The following is a 13,612-nucleotide window of genomic DNA, read 5'->3' on the forward strand; positions in this document are numbered from 1 at the left end:
TCAAGGTGGTCTTGTTGTTTTTGTTGTCTGTTCAAGACTACTCTATTCGTTGCAGTGTGACATTATCATCAATTTGTTACAAGGGTACTCCCGCTACTACAGAAGGCAACGAGTTCGTTTTCCTTTGATGCAGAATGGATATAACAATGATGAACCTGTGTATTTCATGACAGTTTCCAACTTAGTTTTAGTAGAAGATATTTAAAGTACTCGCCTGTTTGAAGAATTGACTTGATAACGGCAACTTTTCTTAATATTCCGACCGCCACCGCTGTATGTTAATTTCGTTTCGAGGCACATATCGGGAAACTTGCATCCATGACCATTTACGCCGTTACCAGTTATGAGACTGTGATAATAAAGGGATGTTACAATGTACAAATCGAATAAAATACAGAATTCTTATTTTCAGACGTCTGCTTTAGGAAACATGACGTCAATGATAGATAACATTGCGTACCGATAACTCTCTGTTTTCCGTTGTCGTGACATAAATATCGCGCCTGCCTATTGTGTGTGTTATGCGCAGCTGTTCAATGCGTTCATTCTACTGAGATCAACCGTATAACATGGACGTCTTCATGCTGTTGCTGTGCTAATGTTTTATCTAAATGTAATTGTTCAAAGAAACTTCAATATAATCAGTATATACAGTTGTCATTCCTAGGCAACCATTGTTAAATTCTATTTGAATAAGTTCAGTTTTCAGGTAGACAACTTTATTGTCATCTTCACATGGTAAGAAGGAGTTTGGTTCTGTAATATAGCAAGTCATTAAAACAAGTCATTATAATATTGATCATTGCTAATTGAAGCTAGTCATCAGACAATAAGCCGTCAAGGTGAACAATTAAATCTATGGGTGAGAAAAGTAGACAACGACCTCATGAGACTCATATATCATCACCCGCAATAAATATTTCAACAAGTACTTGTTGTAATGAAATGGGTCAACCTCTCAATTTCAGGTGCCATATACCCATTTTCCATTACAAGACTGTACGCTAGTAAGCTATGTTGTTGGTTTCATGACGCTAGCGGCAGTGGCCTTAGGCTAAATGTTTAACTTATATTATTTTACGGTTTACTGAAATACAATTAAAGAAAAATTTAATATTGCGCAATACTAGTTAAGTTATACGCCGAGAATATTTTTCAAACAATAAACGCGTAACTTCATGTAATTTCACCGACGTCAGTTTTTATCTAACGGTGTGCTACGTCATGTGTAACCAATCAGAAACGTGTTGGTATTTGACGTCATAAAGTGAAGCATGTGAAACTTTCTCTCGCTAACTTCACTGAAAAAAATCAACCGGTGGTGTTACTGTTCTGTCAATTGCTGCTACAAAACCGCAATCCGATATTTCTTTCAAACTCACCGTGTGTGTACAGCAGAGAGACTCATAAAGACAGTATTCAATTTCTAGGTGTTGCATTATGAGAGTGCTTTCTGTTTGTCAAGTTATACATGTTTGCTCGGTGTAGAGTTCGCTTCAATGTTTTTCAAAAAGACCTTTAAGATTCAAAGTTTTCTGCTATGCACGTTTAATTAGTATAGGCTGCTATGCATTTGTTTGTTTTATCTTAAGTTTGTTAACGTACTTACCATTTATTAATGTAATTCGAACTCAGCATTCACACCAGCAAAGCAGCTCCTTGCATATTATTCTTTATACCTGACGGCCATACAAAGGAATTACCGAAATCCGGTGCAAAAGCTGACAAGAATTCTAAAACCCCCGCAAAGGGAAAAGGTGGAAGCAGCAGTGGCCAATCTGGCAACAAAAAGAAGCAAAAGAAAGGTGCAAGCTAGGTTACATATACTGTTAGTTGTTAGTCTTAAGTGTTAGGGCATGGGTTTAAGGGACGTCGTTCAACGTTTGGTTGTCTGCGATCATAAAAGCATAGCAGCCCCTGGGGCCTGGACTTTTTCGTTCAGTTAAACTCGATCATATTTTACGAACACAATAGAACCAACACGTTCCCTCTCTTTGAAGTATTCAACTAACCGGTCATAACCTTGCTTGCAGCGAGCGAAGCCGCAAACGCAACTGTGGACTCCGAGGAAGCAAAGCAAATCTACGCTAAAGTTACAGGACAAGGAAATGAAGTCAGAGAACTAAAGGCTGCGAAAGCTCCGAAGGTTTAATGTCTTAAAATCGGGAATGTTTCTGAATGATACCATCTTTATTTCTTAAGTTTGAGTTTGATTTTATCAAAGCATCTTGTGCTTTGTTTTAAACAGGAGGAGGTCGACGCTGCCGTGAAGGGACTGTTGCAGTTAAAAGCTAATTACAAGAAAGCGAGCGGAAAGGATTACAAATCCCCATCTGCTGGTGCAAGTGCGTCAAAAAACAGCAACAACAATAAGAAAGGGGTTTGTTAGGACATTTTTTCTCATTTTTTTTGTCCAGCTTTGCTACTTTTTTACCGTTATAAAAAATTTTCTGCTAGCTGAACTTTCGGTGAAAAATGGTACAATCGCGCAGTCTGTTACGTGAAATCAACTGCTTGTTGTGATTTATTATTAGGACGACAAACCAATGAGTGACAGCGCTCAGCCCAAAGACCTTTATGAAAAGGTCACGCCGCAGGGTGACACCGTCCGAAAACTGAAGTCGGAAAAAGCTTCCAAAGAAGAAGTCGACGCAGCCGTTAAAGTATGGAAGACAGCGAGGAAACAGAATTGTGTTACAAATAACAAAATCTGTTGTTTTTCTGTACCTCGTGATGTTTTTTATTCACGCCGCTTTTTGCGGTACGAGTATCATTGAAATGTAACATTTGATTTGTATTTTACAGGTTTTGCTGAGCCTGAAAGCAGAATACAAACAAGCAACCGGTACTGATTACAAACCACCTAGTGGTGCTGGTGGCCACGAAAAAGGTGGTTCAGGAAAGCAGGAAAAGAAGGGAAAGCCCCCGAAAGAGAAAGCTGCCCAAATCTCAGCACAGGCGAAGGGTGACGACGGAAAAGCGGCGAAGAAGCAGACAAGGTAGGATGCTAAGACCCGCAAGTTTCGGAGTTGTCGCTGAAGTGTTAACACGTTTTTTGATGAGTTCGGTATGAAAAAGATGCTTTTAAATTGAATACCGTGAGATTTCAGCCCGATTGTTACAAGGAAGTCGATACTTGCTTGCGTAGTTAACCTTACGTTACTTTAGTTCATTGAAAGCAATAATTTGTCAGTTATTTTGTCTAACCAGCAATAAAGTTTTTAAACTTGAAGTCGCGTGGTGCGACTCGCTATAGCCTTGATCGTTAAAGTAAGTCTCTTAGAACAAGCTATTTCATCTTAAAACTGTCATCTCACTTAGGCTGGGCTTGGAAGCTACGAAGAAGGGCGATTTGACGGAATGGTACAAGCAGGTCATCACCAAAGCCGAAATGATCGAATATTATGACATCAGCGGTTGTTATATTTTGCGCCCGTGGGCTTACGGCATATGGGAACGAATAATGGTACGTTGAGGAGGAAACTAATTCATCAAAATGTTATTGATATGAAATTAAATTGTCGCTGTTATCAACTCATAGCTTAAACTACTTTTATGCGAAGTCGCATTATCTGTCAGCGCCAACTCTTGTTCATTTGAATAAAAATAACATTGTTTCGAAGGATTTCATTGATGAGGAAATCAAGAAACTTGGCGTGGAGAACGCTTACTTTCCTATGTTTCTTTCGCAATCCGCACTTGAGCAATTGAGAGAGAAAGAACACATTGCCGACTTTGCACCAGAGGTTTTTATTTTGTTATTTACGATTTTACGTAATACTGTAGTATCATTAATAAGCTGAAACATACAATTGTCACATTTACAAATTTTTATGCCCGTATAATACCCTTTTCCCAGCATTGCTTGCACTTACAAGACCAAGTACTAAACTTGATGACGTAAACAGGTTGCCTGGGTAACCAAATATGGCCAATCGGAACTGGCCGAGCCCATCGCGGTCCGTCCGACCAGCGAGACGATTATGTACCCCACCTATGCAAAGTGGATTCAGTCGCATAGAGACTTCCCGATAAAGTGCAACCAGTGGTGTAATATTGTGGTGAGTTAGTTATTTTTGAATGACCGAATGATCAAGGAAAGAAATTCTATTAAAAGAATTTTTTATCAAGTTTAAATTCAGTTTCTGGGAATGTTGCTTTGCGTTTGCAAGCTGTAAAAACTCCAGACACAAGCGGTCCGGAGATTTATCTACTTCTATCTTACAGCGATGGGAATTTAAGAATCCTCAACCATTCCTAAGAACACGAGAGTTTCTCTGGCAGGAAGGCCACAGCGCGTTTTCCAATAAACCGGAAGCCGAAGTCGAGGTTCTTTTATAGTCGTTTGTCATAGATAAAACTTTGTATGATGTAACAATCCAATTATCCAACTATCGAAATTCGTTTAGGTGATGCAGATATTAGAATTGTACGCTCAAGTATATGAGGACTATCTCGCGATTCCTGATGTGGTTCGCGGCAGAAAGACAGAGAAGGAGAAATTTGCCGGAGGAGATTACACGACTACGGTGGAAGCTTTTATATCAGCGAGCGGTCGCGCGATCCAAGTTCGACATTTAAATTATGTTATTATTTTTATTATGTAATTTATATTATGTTAATTTTATTATATTTTAATCTTCATATCATGTTAAGCTGCTGATGAGTCTGTTAATGTATATCGCCTTAATTTAATGGCTATTTTTGTTCCTTTCCACAGGGAGCAACCTGTCATCATCTCGGTCAAAATTTCTCCAAGATGTTTGACATCAGCTGCGAAGATCCCAACGCGGTAAGTCGATCGTTGATTCTGCGATCGGGCGGTTACTTAAAATTTTCGATAGTTTTTTTAATAATTTCTCCTCTTATTATGCAATGACTGTTCTATTGTTAAAACTCTAAAGCATCGATTGGAGTTTTCCTATTTCTTTTATACCTGTGGCGTAACAAAACATTCGATTGCTTGACTTAAAATATCAATGACAGCCTGGTGAGAAGTTGTACGCCTTCCAAAACTCGTGGGGACTCACTACCAGGACCATCGGAGTCCTTATCATGGTCCATGGCGACGACAACGGTCTTGTTTTGCCTCCCCGCATTGCCAATGTTCAGGTGAGTCTGAAGATTTTTGGAATTAGTTCGAAGATTTTCTCATCCAGTACCCGCTGTTCAAGTGGAGAGATGTTCAGTTGTGTGATTTTTTGAATTAGTTTGCTCTTCACCGCAAGTGTTCATTATGATTGCACGATTTTGTGTTCTGGTGGATTGCAGTAGACTGATTGTTAAAAAGTTTATGATCACTATTTAGACTTCATCACGTCGCATTGACTGCTCTATACTAAAAACTAAAACCCAACAACTAAGACAAGAACGCTTTCTGTCCGCCAGTTATTTCAATTCAACAATGAATTTGCTTTCATAGGTCATCGTGGTGCCCTGTGGAATCACGGCATCGACCACTGACGCAAACAAGAAGGCCATTCTTGATAAATGCAACGATTATGTGACACGTTTAAATGCTGTCGGCGTTCGTGCAAGGGCAGATCTTCGCGAAAATTACTCTTCCGGATGGAAGTTCAACCACTGGGAGTTAAAGGTGATTATAACTTCAACTTAAGTCCGTTGATAAAGTTACAATATTCGTTGACGCAAATGGGACGCACGCAGATTAGAGTAAAATTTAAAATTCTACCGCGTTTGAGTGCAGGGTGTGCCGGTAAGGATCGAAGTTGGACCTCGGGATATAAAGCAGAAGCAGTGCGTTGCTGTACTTCGTTACAACGGCGAGAAGAAGACGGTGGGAGAAAGTGACCTAACCAAGTCCATAGCTGAAATCTTGGAAAGAATTCAATCAGACATGAAGGTTCACAACCATATCCTATTTATCACTACAAAATACTTGCTGTGTTATACTGTTGCTATAAACTACTGCTGTGTTATGCTCTACAAAATGAAGGTAAACGAACAATATCCGCTCAATCATACAATTGCATTGCAGGCAAAAGCCGTAAAAGATTTGGAAGAAAACATGGTGGTGGCTGATAATTGGGAAGACTTCCTTAAATATCTTGATCAGGGCAAGGTGAGGACACAGCTCAGTTCCTGTCGCATTTCACGATGTGCTTATGCATAGATAATTACATATGTTGTACCTTTATTATACCGCTTTATCATAGTAGTGCAACAACACGCAATATTTAGCTTTTTGTTCTGTCATCGTTTAAATATTACTCTGATTAGATAATTCAAGCTCCTTTCTGCATGGAGACCGAGTGGGAGGACTGGATAAAGAAGAACAGCGCAAGGTAATCTTTTGCTCAGGATTCGTGAAATTAGTCCGTAAATTGCTGTGAAATGAATGAATGAATTGAATGAAATGAATGAATTGCCGAAGCGTCCGCGGTATCTGGACAATTTCAGATTCCTCGGTTCGCCCATGAGATTTTCTAAGTTATTTCCCGCTTCCAATATCTCTAAAACCTCTTTACAACCTCAATACTTCATTGCATCACCTGTTGATTTAGGGATCAAGACCTTGAGCCTGGGGCGCCGTCGATGGGGGCAAAGAGCTTGTGCATCCCCTTCAAACCCCTAAAAGAACTGCAGGAGGGGCAGACGTGTGTTAGCGGGTGTGGTAAGCCTGCTAAGGGTTATTGTTTGTTTGGGAGGAGCTATTAGGTTTCGCCAAAACACTGGTTACCATTTCATGGCGTGTGCTCTTCTTCTTTGGCGAACTTGATTGTACCATAGGCCTTTTTGTGCTTTTTGGTAGAAGGATTTTGACGAATGTTTTTGATCGCCTTTTCAGCTAATCCTTCAATAATTTTTATAACATAGCTAAATTGCCATTTGCTTATTAATTATTCTTTTTCATCAAGTTCGGTTCTTGGGCTATTATTAGACGAAATAGACAAACGTTTGCTGCCCTTTCTAAAACTTTCATACCTCGTGCTTGCTTTCATTTAGAGGTGAATTTGCTTAATATTTTATTCAAATTATTATATCAAAGCTGTAATGCATTTGCACTTTAATGTCAATTATCAGGCCCCTTTGTTTCTGCTTCGTAGGAAATAAAATAGGTGCAAGCAACGATCTCCGATTTTATACAGATTTGCTGAACGCACAAGCAACATCATCTCACAACGGTCGTTGTATATTTTAAAAATAATGAAAATCTAAGAACATCAACCAAATAACAGCAGAATGTTAACCAGAAAGTGTAAAATGTTGGGAAACTTTTCCCTTGTTCAGCTTGTTTAGGTTTGATATTTCCGACCTCTAAGAAACTTCATGATACCGCGACTTTTAAAGACCATCTGCTAATTTTCTGCTGTAGCTGCACAAGTATAAACTTTGAGTAACTTTTGGAGGAATTAAAGAGATCGTTTCGTTTCCCGAAAAGACCATTAAAAATACTCTGCCCTTGTTATGTGAGAGCTTGGAGAGCCGGTCATTGGCAAATGCTGGGATGAGAGAATTCTTTACAAGATAATTAAAAGCCAGAGCGGCCAAGACGAGGTGCATGAGAACGAAGAGGAATATGTAAACCCGGAAGCAGATTGTGTCGACAACACGCGCCAGACGTCGCCAGTCCGCCTCGCTTCTTGGTCTTCTTTCGTTCTTCCCGGTTGGACTGAAGCTTTTAGCAGATCTTCTCCTGCGGCGGTTTGTCTGGTTGAAGAAAAAAATGCAACAAGATATCAATGATGATAAAAAGCAACAAAGAAGTCTTACTATAACATTTTGATAGAATATCACTAACTCTTGTAGAAATGTCTTCAGTTTTACCGAGTCTATTGTTAACACATAACCAAATATGCTTCATCGCTACCCAGGTAAGCACTCATAAAGCTTTCACCAAAATTCTCTTCACTGAATGTTCCTTCCACTACCAGGAGGTTGCTGTAGAAATGCGTTGTATATAAAAACTGGTAATAATTGTAACCGCGCCCCACACATTTAACTGTAACGCACAGCTGTTCATTCTTGATAACGTGTTGATGTTAACTTCGTAATTTTAACGAAGTCCATATCAACCTGGAATTGGATTTTATTTTTAAGACAGTTAAATATGAAGAGGTTTAAGCTCGGATCAAAAAATGTGACGTAAACTCTGAGCATAAGCTGCTGTAAAACAGTGCAGTTTAAGGTAATTGCTAGCGGTTGATTCCTATCTGTTAAGCACGTTTTATATTAGACAAAGAGTTATAGAATGACGATTTAAAGAAATGCCACTGTGACGTAGCCTCCCACAATGTGTGATTGCCAGGACAACAACAAGCTAAGTTCTCACACATTAGTCTTAGCGACGTATTTTCCAATTGTCACAAATCATGCGAAAAAAGCCGTAACCGTGATAAAAACTCGGATATTATAGAAATGCAGGAAGATTCTTTGTTGTCCATAACCACCAAATTTTAGATAGCTTATTAAATAATTTACGTGAACATGAACAGTGAGATACTCAACAACTATCTTCTCTAAATAAACTTGAAAAAAATCAGTGTAACCAGCTATTCACAAAGCACACTAAAAGCCAACACATTATTTATCATCTGTCAGGTTGCATTCCTCAACTTAGGTCTTGGCTGTCGTCATTTGAGTCCGCTTCCGCTTGCATAAAGTAAATGTGAAGTACCATCACCGTCATAGCAAGGTTTACAACGAGCAAACCCATGCACATTATGTAGTAAATGCACGAAAACGCGATCGTTGTTCCGGGAAGTGTGTCACCCGCAGCTATGAGAAACACCTGTCACCCAAAAAAGCAATTTCTTATGCTTTTTTGGTAGTAAGAAACCACAAACAGCTGTGGTTCGGGCTCTTACTACATGACGCAAGCGATTTAACCTATAGGCCCACACTCAACAAACGCCTTATAAACAATAACAAATTAACGTCATATGCGCACAGAGTCAGAACCACTCTTACTTTTTTTATCGTGACGTTGAGCGTAGGATCTTTCTCACAATCGGAGTGTCGCCGTTTCAAACTGCTCAAAATGGTACTACAGGCCCTTAAACAAATGGCTGATTCTCATTTAGCCTGTGGGAATTGTAATTATAACTCTAGGGCCTTACAGCTACAATATTGTTGTGATAAGTTACGTATAGTTCTTAAGATGTCGAAAAACTGAACATGCAAGGGGTTTGCGTGATGGAATCTTTACCAGACTGTATTTATTTAAACGCTAATTTTTAAACTTTTAATGCATCTTTGCCGCTGGACACGGTTATCTTGATCAAAATTGTTATTAACTGGATTTAAAGAATGACAAAACATCAGTGTAACAAAATGGAATTTGCAAAATAGACGGTTGGAGAAAGTGACGTAACCAAGTCGATAGCTGAAATCTTGGAAAGGATTCAATCAGACGTGAAGGTTCAAAATCATATCCTATTTATCACTACAAAATACTATCTTTGAATAAACTACTGCTGTGTTATACTTCACAAAATGAAGGTAAACGAACGATATCCGCTCAATCATACAATTGCATTGCAGGCAAAAGCCGTAAAAGATTTGGAAGAAAACATGGTGGTCGCCGATAGTTGGGAAGACTTCCTTAAATATCTTGATCAAGGCAAAATGAGGACACAGCTCAGTTCCTGTCGCATTTCACGATGTGCTTATGCATAGATAATTACATATGTTGTACCTTTATTATACCGCTTTATCATAGTAGTACTGTACAACAACACGCAATATTTAGCTTTTGGTTCTGTCATCGTTTAAATATTACCCTGGTTAGATAATTAATTCAAGCTCCTTTCTGCATGGAGACCGAGTGGGAGGACTGGATAAAGAAGAACAGCGCGAGGTAATCTTTTGCTCAGGATTCGTGAAATTAGTCCATAAATTGCTGTGAAATGAATGAATTCGCAATTGCCGAAGCGTCCGCGGTATCTGGACAATTTCAGATTCCTCGGTTCGCCCAAGAATTTTTCTAAGTTATTTCCCGCTTCCAATATCTCTAAAACCTCTTTACAACCTCAATACTTCATTGCATCACCTATTGATTTAGGGATCAAGACCTTGAGCCTGGGGCGCCGTCGATGGGGGCAAAGAGCTTGTGCATCCCCTTCAAACCCCTAAAAGAACTGCAGGAGGGGCAGACGTGTGTTAGCGGGTGTGGTAAGCCTTCTAAGGGTTATTGTTTGTTTGGGAGGAGTTATTAGGTTTCGCCAAAACACTGGTTACCGTTTCTTGGCGTGTGCTCTTCTTCTTTGGCGAACTTGATTGTACCATAGGCCTTTTTGTGCTTTTTGGTAGAAGGATTTTGACGAATGTTTTTGATCGCCTTTTCAGCTAATCCTTCAATAATTTTAATAACATAGCTAATTTGCCATTTGCTTGTTATTATTCCTTTTCATCAAGTTCGGTTCTTGGGCTATTATTAGACGAAATAGACAAACGCTTCCTGCCCTTTCTAAAACTTTCATACCTCGTGCTTGCTTTCATTTAGAGGTGAATTTGCGTAATATTTTATTCAAATTATTATATCAAAGCTGTAATGCATTTGCACTTTAATGTCAATTATCAGGTCCCTTTGTTTCTGCTTCGTTGGAAATAAAATAGGTGCGAGCAACGATCTCCGATTTTATACAGATTTGCTGAACGCACAAGCAACATCATCTCACAACGGTCGTTGTATATTTCAAAAATAATGAAAATCTAAGAACATCAACCAAATAACAGCAGAATGTTAACCAGAAAGTGTAGAATGTTGGGAAACTTTTCCCCTGTTCAGCTTGTTTAGGTTTGACTTTGGCGACCGCTAAGAAATTTTATGATACCGCGACTTTTAAAGACTATCTGCTAATTTTCTGCTGTATCTGCATAAGTATAAACTTTGAGAGACTTTTGGAGTAATTTGAGAGATCGTTTCGTTCCCCGAAAAGGTCTTTAAAAATACTCTGCCCGTGTTATGTGAGAGCTTGGAGAGCTAGTCACTAGCAAATGCTGGGATGAGAGAATTCTTTACAAGATAATTAAAAGCCAGAGCGGCCAAGACGAGGTGCATGAGAATGAAGAGGAATATGTAAACCCGGAAGCAGATTGTGTCGACAACATGCGCCAGACGTCGCCAGTCCGCCTCGCTTCTTGGTCTTCTTTCGTTCTTCCCAGTTGGACTGAAGCTTTTAGCAGATCTTCTCCTGCGGCGGTTTGTCTGGTTGAAAAAAAAAATGCAACAAGATATCAATGATGATAAAAAGCAACAAAGAAGTCTTACTATAACATTTTGATAGAATATCACTAACTCTTGTAGAAATGTCTTCAGTTTTACCGAGTCTATTGTTAACACATAACCAAATATGCTTCATCGCTACCCAGGTAAGCACTCATAAAGCTTTCACCAAAATTCTCTTCACTGAATGTTCCTTCCACTACCAGGAGGTTGCTGTAGAAATGCGTTGTATATAAAAACTGGTAATAATTGTAACCGCGCCCCACACATTTAACTGTAACGCACAGCTGTTCATTCTTGATAACGTGTTGATGTTAACTTCGTAATTTTAACGAAGTCCATATCAACCTGGAATTGGATTTTATTTTTAAGACAGTTAAATATGAAGAGGTTTAAGCTCGGATCAAAAAAATTGACGTAAACTCTGAGCATAAGCTGCTGTAAAACAGTGCAGTTTAAGGTAATTGCTAGCGGTTGATTCCTATCTGTTAAGCACGTTTTATATTAGACAAAGAGTTATAGAATGACGATTTAAAGAAATGCCACTGTGACGTAGCCTCCCACAATGTGTGATTGCCAGGACAACAACAAGCTAAGTTCTCACACATTAGTCTTAGCGACGTATTTTCCAATTGTCACAAATCATGCGAAAAAAGCCGTAACCGTGATAAAAACTCGGATCTTATAGAAATGCAGGAAGATTCTTTGTTGTCCATAACCACCAAATTTTAGATAGCTTATTAAATAATTTACGTGAACATGAACAGTGAGATACTCAACAACTATCTTCTCTAAATAAACTTGAAAAAAATCAGTGTAACCAGCTATTCACAAAGCACACTAAAAGCCAACACATTATTTATCATCTGTCAGGTTGCATTCCTCAACTTAGGTCTTGGCTGTCGTCATTTGAGTCCGCTTCCGCTTGCATAAAGTAAATGTGAAGTACTATCACCGTCATAGCAAGGTTTACAACGAGCAAACCCATGCACATTATGTAGTAAATGCACGAAAACGCGATCGTTGTTCCGGGAAGTGTGTCACCCGCAGCTATGAGAAACACCTGTCACCCAAAAAAGCAATTTCTTATGCTTTTTTGGTAGTAAGAAACCACAAACAGCTGTGGTTCGGGCTCTTACTACATGACGCAAGCGATTTAACCTATAGGCCCACACTCAACAAACGCCTTATAAACAATAACAAATTAACGTCATATGCGCACAGAGTCAGAACCACTCTTACTTTTTTTATCGTGACGTTGAGCGTAGGATCTTTCTCACAATCGGAGTGTCGCCGTTTCAAACTGCTCAAAATGGTACTACAGGCCCTTAAACAAATGGCTGATTCTCATTTAGCCTGTGGGAATTGTAATTATAACTCTAGGGCCTTACAGCTACAATATTGTTGTGATAAGTTACGTATAGTTCTTAAGATGTCGAAAAACTGAACTTGCAAGGGGTTTGCGTGATGGAATCTTTACCAGACTGTATTTATTTAAACGCTAATTTTTAAACTTTTAATGCATCTTTGCCGCTGGACACGGTTATCTTGATCAAAATTGTTATTAACTGGATTTAAAGAATGACAAAACATCAGTGTAACAAAATGGAATTTGCAAAATTAATTATTTGTCTAACAAGCAACTTAAATCGTTTGCGTCATGTAGTAAGAACCCGAACCACAGCTGTTTGTGGTTTCTTACTACCAAAAAAGCATAAGAAATTGCTTTTTTGGGTGACAGGTGTTTCTCATAGCTGCGGGTGACACACTTCCCGGAACAACGATTGCGTTTTCGTGCATTTACTACATAATGTGCATGGGTTTGCTCGTTGTAAACCTTGCTATGACGGTGATGGTACTTCACATTTACTTTATGCAAGCGGAAGCGGACTCAAATGACGACAGCCAAGACCTTAGTTTAGGAATGCAACCTGACAGATGATAAATAATGTGTTGGCTTTTAGTGTGCTTTGTGAATAGCTGGTTACACTGATTTTTTTTCAAGTTTATTTAGAGAAGATAGTTGTTGAGTATCTCACTGTTCATGTTCACGTAAATTATTTAATAAGCTATTTAAAATTTGGTGGTTATGGACAACAAAGAATCTTCCTGCATTTCTATAAGATCCGAGTTCTAGAAGATCTGTTAAAAGCTTTCATTACAACCGGGAAGAACGACAGAAGACCAAGAAGCGAGGCGGACTGGCGACGTCTGGCGCGTGTTGTCGACACGATCTGCTTCCGGGTTTACATATTCCTCTTCGTTCTCATGCACCTCTTGGCTGCTCTGGCTTTTAATTATCTTGTAAAGAATTCTCTCATCCCAGCATTTGCCAATGACCGGCTCTCCAAGCTCTCACATAACAAGGGCAGAGTATTTTTAATGGTCTTTTCGGGGAACGAAACGATCTCTTTAATTCCTCCA

At 39.1% G+C, this 13,612-nt stretch overlaps 2 protein-coding genes and 1 long non-coding RNA gene across 3 annotated transcripts in view; 2 read left to right on the top strand and 1 right to left on the bottom strand.

Moving 5' to 3' along the window:
• The window catches only part of LOC143462181 (bifunctional glutamate/proline--tRNA ligase-like), a 7,995-nt gene extending 903 nt beyond the window's left edge, over positions 1-7,092 (top strand). Inside the window, exons 3-19 of the mRNA XM_076960236.1 lie at positions 1,636-1,805; positions 2,034-2,146; positions 2,249-2,380; positions 2,535-2,663; positions 2,806-2,999; positions 3,322-3,466; positions 3,624-3,746; positions 3,909-4,061; positions 4,228-4,329; positions 4,410-4,568; positions 4,721-4,792; positions 4,987-5,112; positions 5,423-5,596; positions 5,708-5,863; positions 5,999-6,082; positions 6,241-6,305; positions 6,525-7,092. Of these exons, the coding sequence (XP_076816351.1) occupies positions 1,636-1,805; positions 2,034-2,146; positions 2,249-2,380; positions 2,535-2,663; positions 2,806-2,999; positions 3,322-3,466; positions 3,624-3,746; positions 3,909-4,061; positions 4,228-4,329; positions 4,410-4,568; positions 4,721-4,792; positions 4,987-5,112; positions 5,423-5,596; positions 5,708-5,863; positions 5,999-6,082; positions 6,241-6,305; positions 6,525-6,678 (2,251 nt within the window). The 3' untranslated portion in view covers positions 6,679-7,092. The remainder of the gene's footprint in view (positions 1-1,635; positions 1,806-2,033; positions 2,147-2,248; positions 2,381-2,534; positions 2,664-2,805; positions 3,000-3,321; positions 3,467-3,623; positions 3,747-3,908; positions 4,062-4,227; positions 4,330-4,409; positions 4,569-4,720; positions 4,793-4,986; positions 5,113-5,422; positions 5,597-5,707; positions 5,864-5,998; positions 6,083-6,240; positions 6,306-6,524) is intronic.
• A 40-nt stretch (positions 7,093-7,132) lies between these two features.
• On the bottom strand, positions 7,133-8,669 carry LOC143462926 (uncharacterized). The gene is made up of 2 exons (XR_013118227.1): positions 7,789-8,669; positions 7,133-7,671 (listed from the first exon to the last, which is right to left on the bottom strand). It is a non-coding gene; the product is annotated as an uncharacterized LOC143462926 (long non-coding RNA).
• Positions 8,670-9,762: 1,093 nt separating this feature from the next.
• LOC143462928 (bifunctional glutamate/proline--tRNA ligase-like) lies at positions 9,763-10,588 on the top strand. Its single transcript, XM_076961243.1, has 2 exons — positions 9,763-9,820; positions 10,025-10,588. Exons 1-2 carry the CDS (start codon positions 9,777-9,779, stop codon positions 10,176-10,178), a joined length of 198 nt encoding a protein of 65 aa, XP_076817358.1. The 5' UTR covers positions 9,763-9,776; the 3' UTR covers positions 10,179-10,588.
• The last annotated feature ends 3,024 nt before the right edge of the window (positions 10,589-13,612 follow it).

This window comes from Clavelina lepadiformis, chromosome 6 (genome assembly GCF_947623445.1).
Source record: "Clavelina lepadiformis chromosome 6, kaClaLepa1.1, whole genome shotgun sequence".
In the NCBI taxonomy this organism is placed as follows: domain Eukaryota; kingdom Metazoa; phylum Chordata; class Ascidiacea; order Aplousobranchia; family Clavelinidae; genus Clavelina; species Clavelina lepadiformis.